Below are 19,567 nucleotides of genomic sequence, written 5' to 3'. Positions count from 1 at the left end.
TTCGCCATTTTGTTTATGAACAGCTTGGCAAAGTATTAAAAGAAAATATACAGGCAAATCTCGAATATCTCCAAAATGAAGATTTATAATTCTTGATAATTATGATATTAATTACTGATTACTTACAATTATCGATTACAATTTATAATTTATAATTGATATATCGTTCCTTTATGACTGATAATTTAGGGTGACAGAAAAATTAATAATATAAGTTTCTAGTAACAATTTTGGAGATATTTGAAGACCCTGTATATTATAATAGAGATTATATTTGTTATAACTAGAAAAAGTTTTAAACACCTTCGATTATTCGTGAGAACTGAATTGCTGTTAACGTAATCGAACAATTTACAGGAACTGCGTAAATTATGGGATGGAGATTAACAAATTAAATTGTTAATACCAGTAAATAAATATTTATATTTTAATAATAAAAAATAATAGAAATATTGTTGGTGAATATTTATTTTCTAGCAACAGTAAGTAATTTTTACTTACTCATAAGAAAATCATAAGTAATAATTATTAATATTAATAAAAAACAAGAATACTACTGAGTAATATTTATTCACGATTATTAATAAAATTAATAAGAAGTAATAAATAATATTACTAATAATATTTCTTAGTTTTAACAAATATTGAGAACATAATCAATAAGCAATATTCATCTTGCAATATGAACAAATAAATTAAATATTCAATATTAACGAATAAACAAATAATAAGGGCAAGTTTTACGCAGCTTTCATTTAAAATAGAACGTAAAAATTACCAGGTATGAGGGTATTAAAACAGGTGTGTAAAAAAACAATTATATTATCAGCCACACCTGCATATATTTTATTAAAAATATATAGGGAACATTCGATCATCGTAATTGCAAAAACATATTCATACAGAAGCGATATCTTTACCGTTAAATGTTCGATGACGTACGGTTCAGTTTTTGTCTTCGTAATTATAGTTCAGTTGCTTTCAATATATCTGACATATTAAGACGCGGGAAAAGTAAGTACAGTGGCGGGCATGGATGCCTTTTGTACTGAAAATGGCGGCAAAATTCAAATTTGAAACACTTTTTCGTATGTTCAGTTTTTTCACATTTTTTACATTTGCAAGTTTTTCATTGTTCAAATTTTGGAATCTTTAAATTTTCGAATTTTGGAATTTTCCAAATTTCACAATTTTTCAAATTTCTCAAATTTCCCAAATTTCTAATTTTCCAAATTTCCCCGTGTTTCCAAATTTTCAAATTTAAAATTTCCGTATTTCAGAATTCTTAGTTTATCGAGTTCTCAAATTTTTCAATTTCCCAAATTTCCCAAATTTCCAAAATTTCTCAAAGTTCTCAAATTTCTTAAAGATCTCATATTTCCCAAATTTTTCAAATTTCCAAGTTTCCAATTTCCCAATTTTCCAAATTTCGAAATTTTCAAATTTAAAATTTCCATATTTCTAAACTCTTAGTTTATCGATTTTCCAAATTTTCAAATTTCCAAATTTCCCAATCCATCCATTAGTAAATTCACAGATTCATAAATTCAAAAATTCGTAAATCTGTAAACTTGCAAATTATAAAATTTCAAAAATCAGTAAATCCTTAAATTTGAAAACTTAAAAATTTTTTAATCGACAAATTTGAAATTTCGTAAACCCCTAAATTTGTAAACTTGAAATTTTTAAAATTCTAAAATCCAAAAATTTAAAAATTCCTACATCTGTACGCTTGAAGAATGTGAAAATTAAAAAACTCAAAAGTTGAATTAAAAAATTCGTAAATCTATAAATTCAAAAATCCGAAAACTTGAAATTGTCCCGCCAATAAATCTCTAAAACCACAAAAATATAAATTCGTAAATTACCCAATTACCCAAAAAGCAAGCAAACCCCCCTACCCCCAACACCATAAATTTCACCTCATAAATCATCGATGCCCGCCACTGTACGTGTTAAAATGTTCCCATACATATCGGCTGGCGAATATCTTAACGCGATCAGCGATAATTCATGAATATCTAATCGAGCGATCGTTAACAGCAGCTTCAGCTCTCGCGAGAGGAATAGTAATTAAACGCGTAGCACTCAGAGTGCATCGGAAAAAGCTGCACTCGAGTTCTCTCTCCCTATAATTACTGCTTTCTGTAAAAAACCCTTCGACTGATCAGTTACCGATGGAAACACGGCAAAAAAACGAAAAATGATTTCTCGTATCTCTATCCGGAATTGTTGCATTCGATATAAATTAATCGTCGAGTGCCAGCCTCGAGACATTATATTGATCTTTCAATCGATGATGGACGTACCTAACAACAATTTTGCCGTCGTTCCTTGGCTATTTTTGAACGAAATATAACGGGTGGTCCTCCGATCAACGTTCATGGAGAAAATCTCGAAGGGACTCGAAAAAAACTAATTGGATCTTGCCAGAGATTAAGGACTAGTCCTTCAGCAGACGGACTAAAGGATTCAGCTTACCCTCGTCTGAATTCTTGTATTCTTCTAGTAGCTGTGAAAGATAACATTATCACTCTTTTTTTGTTACTTTTGTACCTTGGTTGCGCTCTTGTTCTGTTATTTTGTTAGAGTATCTATTGAGAGCACTGTGTATTACTACTAGTTTACTACGTTATAGGTTGGTGTATAGGAATTTAATACGTAGGGATTTAATGTGGTAGGAAAGTAACGCGGTGGAATTTAATGCGCAGGGATTTAATGGTACAAACGCGATGGAATTTAACGTAATGCGCTTCGATGCGATGGAATTTAACGCAATAGAGTGAATACGGTGTAACGCGGAATTTAACGCAGTATGGAATTAACGCGATGATGTTTAACGTAATGTGGAGTTAATGCGATGGAACTTGATGCGATAGGAAATTAACTTGATGAGATTTAACGCAATCGGGAGTTAACGCGTAGGAATTTAACACGAGAGGGAGTTAACGTGCTAGGAAAGTAACGCGTTGAAATTTAATGCGTAGGAATTTAACGCAGTAAAGAATAAACGCGTAGGAATTTAACGTAATGCGTTTGGATGCGATGGAATTTAACGCAATAGAGTGAATACGGTGTAACGCGGGATTTAACGCAGTATGGAATTAACGCGATGATGTCTAACGTGATGTGGAGTTAACGCGATGGAACTTGAAGCGATAAGATATTAACTTGATGAGATTTAACGCAATCGGGAGTTAACGCGTAGGAATTTAACACGAGAGGGAGTTAACGTGCTAGGAAAGTAACGCGTTGGAATTTAATGCGTAGAAATTTAACGCAGTAAAGATTAAACGCGTAGGAATTTAACGTAATGCGTTTGGATGCGATGGAATTTAACGCAATAGAGTGAATACGGTGTAACACGGGATTTAACGCAGTATGGAATTAACGCGATGATGTTTAACGTAATGTGGAGTTAACGCGTAGGAATTTAACGCGATGGAACTTAATGCGACAAAAAATTAACTTGATGAGTTTTAACGGGTACGGATTTAACACAATCGGGAGTTAACGCGTAGGAATATAACACGCAGGGAGTTAACGTGCTAGAAAAGTAACGCGCTGGAATTTAATGCGTAGGAATTTAACGCAGTAGAGAATAAACGCGTAGGAATTTAACGTAATAGAGAATAAACGCGTAGGAATTTAACGTAGTAGAAAATACACGCGTAGAAATTTAACGGAATGGAATTTAACATGTAAGGGTTTTAACTTGATAGGCCAGTAATGCGGTGAAATTTAAAGCGTAGGAATTTAACGCAATAAGGAGTCAACATGTAGGGATTTAACGCGATATGGAATTATCGTGATATGGAAATAACACGCTGGAATTTAACGCGATGGAATTTAACGCAGTGGAGAATTAACGAACAGAAATTTAACGCGATGGAATTTAAGGCAGTGGAGAATTAACGAACAGAAATTTAACGCGATGGAATTTAACGCAATAAGAAGTTAACACGGTGGTATTTAACGCATAGGAATTTAACGCAATAAGGAGTCAACGTGTAGGGATTTAACACGATAGGAAGTTAACGAGTAGGAGTTTAACATATAAGTATTTAATATGATAAAGAAATGACGAAGTGAAATTTAATGTGTACGGAATTAACACAACAGGGACTCAACGCAGAGGAATTTAACACGTAAGGAATTAACGCGACAGGAAAGTAACGAGGTGAAATTGAATGCATACGTATTTAACGCAACAAGGAATCAATGTAGATAAATTTAATACATAGCGAATTAACATAATAAGTAATGAAATGAAATTTAACGTGTAAGGATTTAACGCAACAGGGAGTCAATGAAGAGGAATTTAACACGTAAGGAATTAACGCGATAGGTAAGTAACGAGGTGAAATTGAATGCACACGTATTTAACGCAACAAGGAATCAATGTAGATGAATTTAATGCATACGGAATTAGCGTAATAGATAAATAACGAAATGAAATTTAACGCGTAAGGATTTAACGCAACAGGGAGTCACCGCATAGGAAATTAACGATAAGAAATTAACGCGTAGGGACTTAAAATAAATTTACAACGTATACACTATACTTAGTAGTAAACTAGTGATCTCAACTGCTAATTTACTACTATACAAGTAATTATAATGAATTAAAGCTTGAACACTCACCTGATAGGACAATTCGCAAGAAAGAATCGCCGTCGCCTCTGGATTTTGATGCGTCGCCGTCAAAAGCGTTGGGAAAATGTAGGATGTTAATCCTGGAGCGCCATAAAATGGAAACGGTAAAGTACACAGTTGCTGAAGAACACTCGGTCCAGCTCCAGCCGACTGAAGTACCAACTGAAATCAATTTCGACAAAAATCCTTCACTCGATTGTCTACTACTTCACTGTTACACATAAATATACATTAGGGTGGCTGGAAAAAAAATTTTTTTGTTCTCATCCTTTACAGAGCTGATACATGGTATACAAAAAGATCCTTTTAAAGTTTCAGTTCTAAAATTAAAGTTAATAAACTTGATATTGTACTACTGTATAATTTCATATTTTATTATATTATATATGCAAAATTTATTTTTATTAACATGGTGTTCTATGTAGAAATGTTGAAAGTGTCACGGTGTAGGAAAGAAATATATCAATCTTCTCAGAAACAGTGCTCCTTGTACCAAAACATAATATTGTAATAAACTTAATATTGTTTACACCGATTATTAATAATCAAATATTTGTTATAATACACAATTTAATATTATATTATACATATAGGCAAAATTTAATTTTGTGAAACCACACAATTCTAGAAGTGACATAGAAGACTTAGAAGCGTCAGGACATGTGGAAGAACTACATATGTCAATCTCCTCAGAAACAGTAACACAAGTACCAGATAAACTTCACATACTGCAATTTACTACAATATACCTATACACAAAATTCATTTCTAAAAACTTACACAGTCCCAACGTGATAAGAAAATAACGCGATGGAATTTAACGCGTAGGAATTTAACGCAATAGGGAGTTAACGCGTAGGAATTTAAAGCGATAGGGAGGCAACGCAGTACGAAATTAACGCGCAGAAATTTAACGCGATGGAACTTAACATGATAAGAAGGCAACGCCGTGGAATTTAACGCGTAGGAATTTAACGCAATAGGGAGTTAACGCGTAGGAATTTAAAGCGATAGGGAGTCAACGCAGTACAAAATTAACGCGCAGAAATTTAACGCGATGGAACTTAACATGATAAGAAAGTAACGCCGTGGAATTTAACGCGTAGGAATTTAACGCAATAGGGAGTTAACGCGTAGGAATTTAAAGCGATAGGGAGTCAACGCAGTCCAAAATTAACGCGCAGAAATTTAACGCGATGGAACTTAACACGATAGGAAATTAACGCGATGGAGCTTAACACGTAAGGATTTAACGCAATAAGGAATTAACGCGTAGGAATTTAACACGTAGGGATTTAAAGTGATAGGGAGGCAATGCAATAGAGAATTAACGCGTTGAAATTTAACGCGATGGAATTTAACACAATAGAAAATTAACGCGATGAAATTTAACACGATAGGAAATTAACGCGATGGAATTTAACACATAAGAATTTAACGCAATAGGGAGTTTAATTTACTGCAATACACCTATACACAAAATTCATTTCTAAAAACTGACACAGTCTGTAAGAGTTCTACAAAAACTAAAACTGCTACGACACAGAAAACAACTACAATCCCCCAGAAATACCACCCGTCGCAAGATTTGCTTTCCATTGCAGAACACCCGTATACCAGAATAGACCAAACAAACCTACGGTCGTTGGACAACGAAGACGTTTAATTAATACGGTGTAATGATGCCTGCGACTCTCGAGAACATCGTGGGAAAGTGCGCAACTATCGCAGGTGTCGGAAACTATTTGCACTTCGAGAAACAAGAAAATGTCCGAGGACACCTGGGGTTCAACAAGTGTCTTCCTCGTGCACCTGTAGAGAAGTCAGTTTACAGGAAGTACCCACATGAAACATTTTTATTTCCTCGTTAGCTGTCGTTAAACCGTTCAACTGTTCAACGAAGGATTCCACCTGTCTTTTGACAAAGTCAATCTGTAGAGCGATTCATCTTCCTTCGATGCGTTTGATATATGGCAGGAAAGAGGACGATTACTCTGCAGATGTTATTGTATGCTGGTATGTTCGTTTCTGGGTTGATTATAGGGAGATTATCTGGTTACGGTGTTTTTATGCATTTTTGTGACACATGTATCAGTTTATTTCAAGTTTATATATTTGATGTTGTGTAAATCGTTATGTGGAAATATGTGAAGTCTCATGTGATGATTATGTCTATAGATCAAATCTAAGGGTATGAAGTGACCTAATAACCTATGGATTTAAATATTCAAATTCCAATTTAAAAATTTAGATCCCTAGGTCTCACTATATGTGGAGATATGTGAAGTCTCATGTGATGATAATGCAGAGGTCCATAGATCAAATCTAGAGATATCAGTGACCTAACCTGGGGACTTAAAAATTTAGTGAACAAGGGATCTAATAAGCTACCTGCATAAAAATTTAATAACCTATAAATGGACTGAGAAAAATTTAAATATCACACATAGGCACTTCACCTTAATAATATAATCCCACGAGTTAATCATCCTTCCTATAAGCAATGTACCCAAAAAAGGAACTATTACCTCCAACCATTTGTCTTCCTGCACATCCCAATTTACCTCGTCACAAGTTCCCAAAGATTAGAAGGTCACATTCTTCCGTGATATCTCGTAGATGAGGACCAAAAATAGAAGGAAAGCCCATAAGCAGAACAATTAGGGTGACGGTAGGCAAAGGTCCGTTGAAAGCCAACAGTGAACGCAGTGAAGCTCGTTCTGTATCGTCTAATCTTAGCTTACCGTTACTTTTCGATATCCTTCGGCATAGATCGAATGCTTAGACGATCACCGGCTAGCCGATATCTCGAAAAAATGGGGCTCGATAGAAAGAAAAGACGTCGCGACGTTTTGAATGGCGCCAGAACGTCGGACATTTTCACGTCGCTAGAAATATCTTGATGAACGTTGGGGAGAAAACGTTCGTTCGGGTATCTGGAGTTTGATATCACCACATTTTTCGTGCGATTCGTGTTTGTGGGGTATTTCTGAGATTAGTTTTTCTTAATTGGTTAATTTGGGAGGATTAGAAATGTTTAGGAGAGTCTAGGATGAAAGTTTTTGGATAGAGAACTAAGAAGACAATTAGGAAACTACAATACAGACAATACGACAAGTAACAAGATATTAAGAAGACACTAGCAAGAGATGTAACAGGACAAGTAACCAGGCAAATAACAAGGTAATAAAAAGGATATAACAAGACAATAACAAGGTAACAACCAGACAATAAAAAGATAATTATCAAGATAAGTAACAACATAATAACAAGACAATAACAAGACAATAACAAGACAAAAACGAGACAACAACAAAACAATAACAAAACACATAACAAAATAAGTAACAAGACGAGAGCAAGACACTAACAAGACAAGTAACAAGACAATAACAAGATAACAACAAGACAAGTAACAAGATAAGTAAGAAGACAAGTAACAAGATGATAACAAGACAACAACAAGACAAGTAACAAGATAAGTAAGAAGACAAGTAACAAGATGATAACAGGACAATAACAAGACAATAACAAGATAACAACAAGGCAATAACAAGGCAAGTAACAGAACAAGTGATAACTGGACAATAACAGGACAATAACAGGACAATAACAAGGCCAATAACAAGGGCAAATAACAATGCCAAAGAATAAGGTTAATAACAAGGCGAAACAACAAGGTCAATAACAAGATAAATAACAAGAAAATAACAAGATCGATAACAAAACCAATAACAAGATCGATAACAAAATCAATAAGAAGAGAAATAACAGAACCAATAACAAGACCAATAGCAAGCACAATAACAAGAGCAATAACAAGACCAATAACAAGACGAATAACAAAACTAATAAGAAGACCAATAAGAAGAACAATAATAAGACCGAAAGGAAGACCAATAACAAGAGCAATAACAAGACCAATAAGAAAACCAATAAGAAGACCAATAACAAGACCAAAAGGAAGACCAATAACAAGAGCAACAACACGACTAATATCAAGACCAATAACAAGACCACAAAATTCAAAAATCATTACGATCCACACTACGATCATCCCACCGAAATAATGCAATATACACAGCCGTCCCGGTGAAATCATAACAACAAATCCATAAAACTCTCTTCCTAAAAGCAATTTATTCTTCAATGGAAACATGCTTTCAAACCAGCAATGATTCAAGAATAGAGTCAGGTTAATGGGAAAAAAGCAAGAAAACGAGAAGCACGCTCCAAACTTAGAAGTCCATTCAAGAAACATCTCGTGTACGAGTCAGTTACAGGGTGTCCGTCTAAAACAACCCCTCATCAATAACCCGAAACACCTTCGATCTATCTTAACCGAATGAAACAATGGTGAAGCATAAAGAACAGTAGCTCGGTTGAGGAATCTGTTTACGCAAAATCACCGCTAACGACCCAACAAATGTACAACTGTACAAATCACTGTGTGGTGTAATGAATGCATCATGTAACAAATCTTTTCGATAGTGAAGTCATTTTAAGTTGAAACAATTTGTATTTAATCCTTAAATAAGGTTTATTGAAGGGGTTGCGTTTATTGAAACGCGTAGGAATTTAAGAAGAGAGGGAGTTAATGTAATAGGGAAGCAACGCGGTGGAATTTAACGCGTAGGAAGTTAACAAGAGAGGGAATTAACGTAATGGGGAAGTAACGCGGTGGGATTTAACGCGTAGGAATTCAACACGAGAGGGAATTAATGTAATAGGGAAGTAACGCGGTGGAATTTAACGCGTAGGAATTTAACACGAGAGGGAGTTAACGTAATAGGGAAATAACGCGGTGGAATTTAACGCGTAGGAATTTAACACGAGAGGGAATTAATGTAATAGGGAAGTAACGCGGTGGAATTTAACGCGTAGGAATTTAACAGGAGAGAGAATTAACGTAATAGGGAAGTAACGCGGTGGAATTTAACGCGTAGGAATTTAACAGGAGAGAGAATTAACGTAATGGGGAAGTAACGCGGTGGAATTTAACGCGTAAGAATTTAACAAGAGAGGGAATTAATGTAATGGAGAAGTAACGCGGTGGAATTTAACGCGTAGGAATTTAACACGAGAGGGAGTTAACGTAATGGAGAAGTAACGCGGTGAAATTCAACGCGTAGAAATTTAACACAATAAGAAGTTAACGTAATAGGAAAGTAACGCGGTGGAATTCAACGCGTAGAAATTTAACACAATAAGAAGTTAACGTAATAGGAAAGTAACGCGGTGGAATTTAACGCGTAGGAATTTAACAAGAGAGGGAGTTAACGTAATAGGGAAGTAACGCGGTGGAATTTAACGCGCAGGAGTTTAACACGATAAGGAATTAACGTAATAGGAAAGTAACGCAGTGGAATTTAACGCATAGGAATTTAACACGAGAGGGAATTAACGTAATGGAGAAGTAACGCGGTGGAATTTAACGCGCAGGAATTTAACACGATAAGAAGTTAACGTAATGGAGAAGTAACGCAGTAAAATTTAACAAGTAGGAATTTAGCGCGTAAGGATTTAACACGAGCAGGAGTTAACGTAATTTAATGAGTATTTAAGTGTACCGGAACTTGCAAGTTATGGTACCTACATGGACCTAGATCCTCATATTAAGGATATGTCAATATACAGTTTGTAAATTTTCGCAGTATTGTGTATTACTCAAACCAGCATAGTTTGGTTAAAAATAATTTCAGCACTTGCAAAATATTCTTTCAAGTACACCTTTCAAATTTTCCTCACCCAACTACCAGAGAATTCAGTATTATTTTAACAATAAATTGCAGAAGAAATTAAGTTTGATTCATCATCATTCTTGTCAAAACCGGACTAACCCACTTTCAAAATAAACGACGCACCTTTCGAATACTTCCCATTGTGAACGTTACCTTGCTGCGGTAAATTGCAGTACAAATCGATACATCGATCGCAAAGCAATCGATATTCCCATCGTGGAACCACCCGTTAGATCAGCGTGAAATGCATCGCGCAACAAGCAGCGAAGAAGGAAGAAGCTGTTAGACACAACACACTCAGCGGACCTCCCATCAATATACGGTACGAATGCAGTTAAGATATATTTACTCGGTTCCATTTCGTACATTTGTTCGTGTGTGTGTACATGCACGGTGCCGGGAGGGTGCATCAATCCCCAACGCGTGCATGGGGGATGTGTGTAGCGTTGAGTGCATCGGCGACGTCGCGCATTCGTCTTTCGCCGCTTTCTTTCCTCTCTTTTTTCCCTCTTGTTTTTATTTTTTTTTTCTTTCTTTTTTTTTGAAAGAAGGCTCTTGCCTGCCGAAAGTGTATTCGATACGGGACGAGGAAACTGGCGGGAAAACGCTTTTAACCTTTAACTGGAGGCCGATTTGGCCGATGAATTGTGAGGGGGAGTTTGTGGCCTCGTTACACGATTTATGCGTGTTGCCATCGGCGTAAGTGAATGGGGGCCTGGGTGGGCCTGGTTTCGGGATTTAAACGGTGGGGAATTAACTTGTTAGTGCGTGGAGAGTTATCGCGGTGGAATTTAACGCGTCGGAATTTAGCGCGCAAGGTTTTAACACGAGCAGGAGTTAACATAATAGAGAAGTAACGCGGTGGAATTTAACGCATCGGAATTTAGTGCGTAAGGATTTAATACGAGAAAGAGTTAACGTAATAGGGAAGTAACGCGGTGAAATTTAACGCATCGGAATTTAGCGCGCAAGGATTTAACACGAGCAAGAGTTAACATAATAGGGAAATAACGCGGTGGAATTCAACGCGTAGGAATTTAACACGAGTGGGAGTTAACGTAACAAAAACTAACGCACTGGAATTTAACGCGTAGAGATTTAACACAGCACAAAATTAACGCAATAGAGTTTAACATGATGTGAAATTAACGCATAGAAATTTGACGCGATGGAATGTGATGCGTTAGGAAATTAACGCGGTGGAATTTAACACGTAGGAATTTAACACGAGTGGGAGTTAACGTAACAGAAAACTAACGCGCTGGAATTTAACACGTAGAGATTTAACACAGCACAAAATTAACGCAATAGAGTTTAACGTGATGTGGAATTAACGCGATGGAATGTGATGCGTTAGGAAATTAACACGGTGAAATTTAACACGTAGGAATTTAACGTAATAGGTTCTCCACGCGTAGGAATTTCAAAGATCGGAATTTAACTTGACAGGAAAGTAATGCAATGGAATTTAACGTATAGGAACTTCGCACAATAAGGCTTCAACGCAGTGGAATTTTATCCAACAGGCTGTTAACGCGTAGGAATTTAACACAGTATGGAATTAACGTGATGGAGTTTAACATAACGTAAAATTAACATACAGAAATTTAACGTGATAGGACTTGATACATTAAGAAGGTAACATAGTGAAATTCAACGCGTACGGATTTAACGTAACAGGGAGTTAACGCACAGGAATTTAACACGATAAGAAGTTATCGCATAGGGACTTAACATAAATTTAACACGTAATCTCGTAAACGAAAGCAACTCTCAAATAAAAATCCTGTTAAAGTCAATGTCAGAGTAAATCAATTTGAACCATGAAAAATTGAACTTTCATGTTCACTCGAGAAAGAACTAGATTCAAGGTTGCGATATAACATTCACACACCATAGATTCATTCACAATTTTTTTCATCAACTTGATTTCCCGTCCGACATGATTTAAGTTCAATAAAAGTCGATTACTTTCTTGCATTTTGTCGAGAATTCACAGTGGGTGTCCGGAGTCAACGTTACATCAGATAAATGGACATCGTCACTCAACTGCTTTGAATCAACCGATCGTTTCCCTTCGGCATTCCTCGTGAATATTCTTGCAACTGGCGCAATTTATTTCCGCCCGTTCCACTAACTTTCAGCAATTTTATTGTCAAGTTTGCGGACACACGACAAACACTCGCCTGCAACTTTTCGGATTGATTCGGTCAGCTTTACTTATTCGACCGGCGAGCGGAATTCAATCCTGGGGAGTTTATGGCGGAAGAATGTGCAGAAATGTTGCATAGAAGATGGAAGGACAAAAATAACTACTGTTGGGATCAAACTGACCCACAATGATGTAATCCTTTGTTGCATGATGCTTTCAATTTTTAAGATACATTTTTCAACTATTGCAACTAGATAACAACTTTAAAAAAATTGTTTTTTAGACAATTAACATTGCAAATTTGCAACATTGTGAAACTACATGTTATTAATTAATTATGTATACATATTGTTGTAAAGTCATAATTATCCTATGTAATCACATTCTACCCTATACTAATCATCTGAACAAACAGTAGTAATTAAATGACCTAACTCATAATCTACCCCACACGTTAATCATCTGAACATATAGTAATCAATTTACCTATATAACGCAATTCACACTCCAGTAGTTCTCAATTGAAAATACAATTAAATCCCCCGACGGAACAGGAGATGACCAATATGTCGCTTAAACATGAATAGAGATTCTGCGAAGGGTGCTCACCTGATTTTCCGGATTATTAACTGCAAAATAGCCGAGAACTTGGAACAGTTCTGACAGGATGTAAGTACCACTAGTGTTCTGCGCAGATCCAATTTCCGGCTTGTGCGATATTGGATCCCGTGATAATCGAGTTATCACATGACTAGCTATCAGTCGCCATTGTAAGCTGGTGCCTTCTGCACCTAGCAGGTTCTGAAACCGAAAGATATTCGAATAACGTTACGAACGCGATAAATTTATTTACTTTAAATAATAGAATTTTTCTTTTAATGTATTATGTTATTAATACTGTGTACATTCATATTTCAGACTCTATTATGACGTCATAATATCACTGTGTAAATTTATATTTCACAAATGTTCTACAGAGCTGCATGCAGTGAAGAATAATTAATTAAAATTAAAAATTTGTTGTCAAGTTTGGTCCGCGAAACGCTATAATTTATTCGACTATTTCATTAGGTATTGTTACAATTAATGTTAGATTATGGCAAATGCGAAACATCGATCACTGAGACCTGTCACCTCGAATATTTGACACGTGCGCAGTAGATAATGGTAAGCAATAAACATGTACAGTAAAGTTTGTGTATGAAACACATGTGAACAAAGTATAATAACTTCACTGCGCATAATTATACCGCACCGTTAATAACTGCGCATAACTATAATGCACTGCGCATGTCTACAAGGTATTAAGTACTGCGCATGTCTATAACGTATTGTCAACAGCTGCGCAACGTTGTTAATTCAAAGTAGACTAGATAAATGACCGTCTGCTATACTCCCAAACTATAGTCATCCAGTTAAAAGCAGCTTAAAATATCAATCATATTAATGAATAAATTATCAATGAAATTTTATTTTAAATATCAATAAATCTAAATATGATTATAACGAAACCTTAACATTGGCTACAAAATTTGTTAACCAGATAATTTTCTTACTGCAAAATCTTAGTAATTCTAAATAAATTACAACTTGCTTCAAAATTGAAAGACAACGTAAAAGTAATATTTGATGATTGATTTTATATGGGCCTCGACTGCTATGGACACTGGCCTAAAAATTAATATTTTAACAGCTAGCTTAATATTTTTAAACAACAGACTCAGGGCAATTTCTAAATAATCGGCTTTCTAACTCCATAGTGAACCTCGTGAAGGTGGAAACCTAAGTGCTATGCTTAGTACAGCACCATGGTTCTTTATTTCAATCATTGATGTCCATTATGGTCGAGCAGCCTACAGACCGCGATAGAGATATCGTGTATCCTATGGGGTTTTGTTTGTCAAGATAGAAAGCCCTCCCGTGAAGTCTACAATGATCAAACCACGAATTGAATCGAAACCTCGCGCCCCCATCCATAAAAACCATAAGGGCTATCCCGTGTCCCGCAGGAGAGCCTGCTGAGTCCCATGGGGCCCGCTCTCGATTATCCTTGCGGTCTTTGCAGCCGGCGTTTGCCGAAAAACCAATGTTTATTATCTATTCTCTTTGACTTACTGGCAACCGACTGACTGTTCTTTAATCTCTACGGGAATCTGTCTCCTGGTGCGTTTCAAAGAGACCCTGAATTTAGGGTGCTAACTATGATTCCAGAATTATTATGGATCGCGATTTTTGCGTGCTAACAAAACCGTTAGGTCACTTGGGTGCAATTTTGGATTCTTTGAAGGAAGAATCTTAGGAAGTCTAAGAGGAATCTGAGGAAAATTTAGAGAGAGATCAAATTAGAAAATTCGTAAATTACCCTATTTTGTGATTTCTAAATACCTGAACTTACATGAATAATTATTTTATGTACATTAGGGCATATTTAGAACCACCCACCTGTAATTTCTGAAGATTTAACCCAGCGATGGATTTAAGTAGCCTCAGACTGCGAACAACCAAAATCCTAGTAGACTGTGACATGGTGGTCTGATGAGGGGTCGGAGACGACCCCTTCTGATTCTGCGGCGTCAATGCAACTGCAGCGTAAAGTGCACCAATCGCACCAGCAGCTTCGGTCATAGACAACGTCGAGAGTAAATGCGATTCGACGCTTGTCTGCTCGACATTGTTATTGTTCTCGTGAACATTTCCGATTTCTTGGTCCGTTGACTTCTTCAGGTGGCAACAGATGCGGAAGAGGAGATCGTAAGCGGATATCAATACTGGTGATTCGTGATCCTGATCGACGAAGAAATCTGTCTCGATCAGAGCGCGACTGTGTCGGTATATCCGATCTACGAGTCCACCTGCTACTAGGTATCTGAAACAAAAATAGTTCAGTGAATTAGCGAAAATAGTTACTTCTTGTAGGTATATGTTAAATTTAAGAATAATTCAAATTTTGAAATACACAGATTTGTAGACCACCCAAATTCTGAGGACTCTAAATCTGCATCTTTAAGTTTCTAAATCCTCACATTGGTCTATGAAGTCACTAGGGGCTCAAATGCTTAAATGCTGCAATTCCTAGCCCACCAAACCTATGTTCATCTATAGTTCAAATTCTGTTGTACCCAAATAGTCTATCAAAGTATTGATTTTCTATATCCTTAGTTCTTCAGATCTATGTCTCCATATCCTACCTCCAAGTGTATCTCCAAGTCCTTAGACTACCACATCCTTAAATTACCACGTCCTTAGATGTTTAAAACTCAGAATTACTAAATACCTATTTTCCTAAAGTCGTCAACATAGTCTCCAAAATCCCTGAATTTCCAAACTATAACTCCAACCATACAAGTCTCCAAATCTCAACATTACCGTATCCTTAGATCAGCACATTATTAGACCAAGTCCAAGTCCAAATCCCAAGATTTCTAAATGTGTACCTACAACCCTAAAGTCATCACTACAATCTCCCAGATCCCTAAATGTTCAAACTGCCATTCAATCAATCAAATCTTGAATGAGATGACCACATCCCTAGATGACCACATCTCAGGGTTCCTAAACACCCACATCCCTAAACTCCCAACTCCTCTACATAACTCACGCTCATCTATAATCCAGTTCTAGGTCTCCAAATTCCTATGTTCCCTATCCAAAAAAATCCCTAAAAACATCCAAAAAATGAGAGTTCACTAGAGACCTAAATCGTCACATTTTTCACAATATGTACCCAGATTGTATATTTCATGACGCTCTAACTTCCGACATTTTCAGCTGCTCGTCAATTCCGCTTGTCCCGCGACAAAGAGCGTCCACTTGCCGTTGGAGAGCGATCGGTGTCCACATCGAGCACATGTATCGGGCAGCAAAGTGTGCATATGGGTACCGATAGATCTGGCGTCATAAAGCGCGAGGGGAGCGGCCGGTTAAAAGAAAAGAGACAAAAAAAAACAATGTATTGCTTACAGGACAGCATGTGCGACGGCGTAACACGAGAGGATTATAACATCAGTGGGTAATTCTGTGCGCGCAGCCATCAGAAGAGGGAACAAGCGTCGGCGCATGCGATGCTCATTCTATCGGGTTGTTGTATATGTTTTTCTTTTCTCCGACGGCACCCTTCCTTTCGCAAACTGACCCCCCTCTGAATACGAGGGTGCGCGGCTGTCAGTGCGTATTATCGCCGCCCCCTTTCCACCAAAACACCGACATGCCTCGGCTTCTACACTCGCCGATCGCTATTCGAATATGGAGTAGTGGAGGGCCAACTGTCTCCTCTAATCATAACTAGCTGGAAGCTAATCCAACGCCACTGAACTCGACACGCACACTTCAGGGTGGACCGTTGTTCAACAGGGAGAGAGGGAGAACAACCCTTACGGAAAATAATAGGACAACGACCTGACCCCCTGATTGACATGTCACCGGGTCCTTGCGATGGGCTATTAATTACGAACGATTGAAGGTGCGTATGGATTAAGGATGCTCAATGGCGCGGAAAGATGGCGGAAGAAACGATTGAATTAAAGTTTAGGAACTTTTGCAGGTATTCTGCGTTTATTATTTACTTTTAGTAAATTGTACTTTTAGTAAGAGGTTGATTAGTTGTTAAAAGCGTGAGGTGCGAACTGATGGTCCGCCATCTTGATTTGAAGCGTATCGAATGGCGGGGAAATTTGAATTACAAAATTATAGAATCATTATGTAAAGCAGTATAGAAATTTAAACGATGAAATAATGCAATAAATTTTCTTACGTCCGCCATCTTAATTTGAAGCATGTGGAATGGCGGTAAAATTTAAATTACAAAATTATAAAATTATTATATACAGCAGAGTAAAAATTTAAACGATGAAGTAATGCAATAAACTTGCTTATGAATATACAGTAAAGTCTAGTGGGTTCCAAAACTTCAGGGCTTTGCAAAATTTGAAAATTTTAATGATTAATTTTAATAAAATTAATAATGATTTTCCAGTTACCTAAGGACCAAATAACCTAGGGAACATACCGATCGACCATTAATCAGCAATTCTATTGACTTTGCGGAATCCCTGACAGAACGAATCGTAGGCGGATCAACTCGTCCTACGAGAGTTATTACAATTCAGCAAGGATCCCCTTTTCGGCTATCATTTATGTTATTATAGGTTAAGGGGTGTACGACTCGATCGATTCTAATCCACGCGCGCATCCCGTTGCATTTTATTAGCGTATTTACCGAATCCCTCGGAATACCGTCGAAAGTATCGGTATTATCGCCTGTTCGTGTTCGCCCATTGTACTCGTTGCTTTCATCCTCCGACCAATAGAATTTAAGCGTCTTTGCTTTTATACATATCGTTGAATTATGCAACGAATCAGTATTCCTTCTACTTGCATCCGATGAAATTTATTCATTATTGGACGTCATGCTAAATATTAAAGATATGTTTTAAATAAACATTGGCAAACTCTGACTTCCATATTTGTTCCATTAGGGTGAGGATAGAAGAAAATTATTAAAATGCAATTTTATCTCAAAAATATCTTCAGGTAGATTAAATGACTTTCTACGTTCTTTAAGACCAGTTTGAAATTTTTATATTATGACACTTTCAAGTTTTTCTAGTCGAACCTTTTCAAATTATCAATTGTTCAAATTTTCAACTCAAATAGGTTTTCAAAACTTCTAAAAACATCGGAAGATTTCAAAACTGCCTATGTAAGTTGACTCTCAGGAAATTCAAAAGCATAGCTCCTCAAAAAATTCAAAAAATGCATAAAACTCAAAAGATACCGAAACTAGTGAAGTATATAAACATCTACAAGGCAATTTCGTGGAAACAGAAACATCCGACGTCTGGTTATCTGCTAGGGACCCCAAGCCATGCATCATCGCTCTCCCTAAGATTCCGATCTATCATTGAATGTTTGCGGGGGGTTGAAGCAAATACATTGAATTTATTTATTATTCTCCCTGGCCGCCTTATGGAGGCCGCAGCAGCTCGAGCAATCACTACCCCAGCTCTGCCATTAGCTAACCATATGATTATTTCATAGCAAGGGTGCAGGGGTGCATAACTTTAGACGGGGCTGGTGCCCCGTTCCACTAGCTTACGCGATTTACCGATGCAATACCGAGTGCACGCTTAAGCGCGGAAGACTGCGGCTAATCGGGAAAATTAGTTGAAATATTCATGAAGAGTGCAATTTTCCTGATAACTGTGACTATCGGGTGATGAGTTTTCGTTGTGAGTTGGATTTATGGGTTTTGGGAGAAATTTGTGTTAGGGTGTAATTGGAACTTTTATGAGAACGTAAGGTTAGGTTAGGGCGGGAATCTCATTATATTAAATTTTCTACATGTAAATGTTTTGTACTGTAAATAATAGTAAGTACAAATGAATATTTACATGTTATATATTTTAAAAAATTGTTTAAAGTATTAATATCTTTGTTCAAAGAATTATAGGTGCATGACTTGGAGACTGTTGTGCTAACAAGTTTATAGGTTAGTTTATAGGTTATATGAATATCTGAATATATGAATAACAATTTGTTGCATAAAAAAAATGTTTTTGAGCTGTTACTAATAGCACTAATAATAAACTAATATTTTATGTATAACACATTTAAGAAATTTGTTTAAAGAATGAATATAAAATTTGTTCGAACAGCTTTTGAGGTTAGGATATGAATATATTTATTTTTAATAGTTTGCTGCATGAAAAGAAATGCTTTTGAGCTGTCATAAATACTGAATATTTTACATGTAACGTACTTAAAAAGTTTGTTCAAAGAACTAATATAAAATTTATTCGAAGAATTATAGGGTGGTGCGCATGCTTGGAAAATCATTATAAAAACAAGTTTGTAGGTTAGGGTATAAATACAATTATCTTTAACAATTTGTTACATGAAGTGTTCTCGACATAAATAATAGTAGTCTTGAGATAAATAATAGTAACAATGAACAAATATTTTACATGTAACATATTTAAAAATGATGCATCCCATAGTACTCCGATCGTAAGAAAATATC

General features: G+C 36.3%; 1 protein-coding gene across 2 annotated transcripts in view; it reads right to left on the bottom strand.

Annotated features, from left to right (window-relative positions):
• Positions 1-2,109: 2,109 nt before the first annotated feature.
• Positions 2,110-19,567, bottom strand: part of ssp3 (short spindle 3) — a 45,953-nt gene continuing 28,495 nt past the window's right edge. For both annotated transcript variants that reach the window (XM_012288695.2, XM_012288693.2), the window contains 4 exons: positions 14,992-15,415; positions 13,159-13,350; positions 4,645-4,818; positions 2,110-2,512 (listed from right to left, as the gene is read on the bottom strand). In XM_012288695.2, the coding sequence (XP_012144085.1) occupies positions 2,444-2,512; positions 4,645-4,818; positions 13,159-13,350; positions 14,992-15,415 (859 nt within the window). In that variant the 3' untranslated portion in view covers positions 2,110-2,443. The remainder of the gene's footprint in view (positions 2,513-4,644; positions 4,819-13,158; positions 13,351-14,991; positions 15,416-19,567) is intronic.

The sequence above is a fragment of the Megachile rotundata genome, chromosome 15 (genome assembly GCF_050947335.1).
Source record: "Megachile rotundata isolate GNS110a chromosome 15, iyMegRotu1, whole genome shotgun sequence".
NCBI lineage: Eukaryota > Metazoa > Arthropoda > Insecta > Hymenoptera > Megachilidae > Megachile > Megachile rotundata.
The sequence above is the reverse complement of the archived record's forward strand: the minus strand, read 5'-3'. Positions and strand labels throughout refer to the sequence as shown.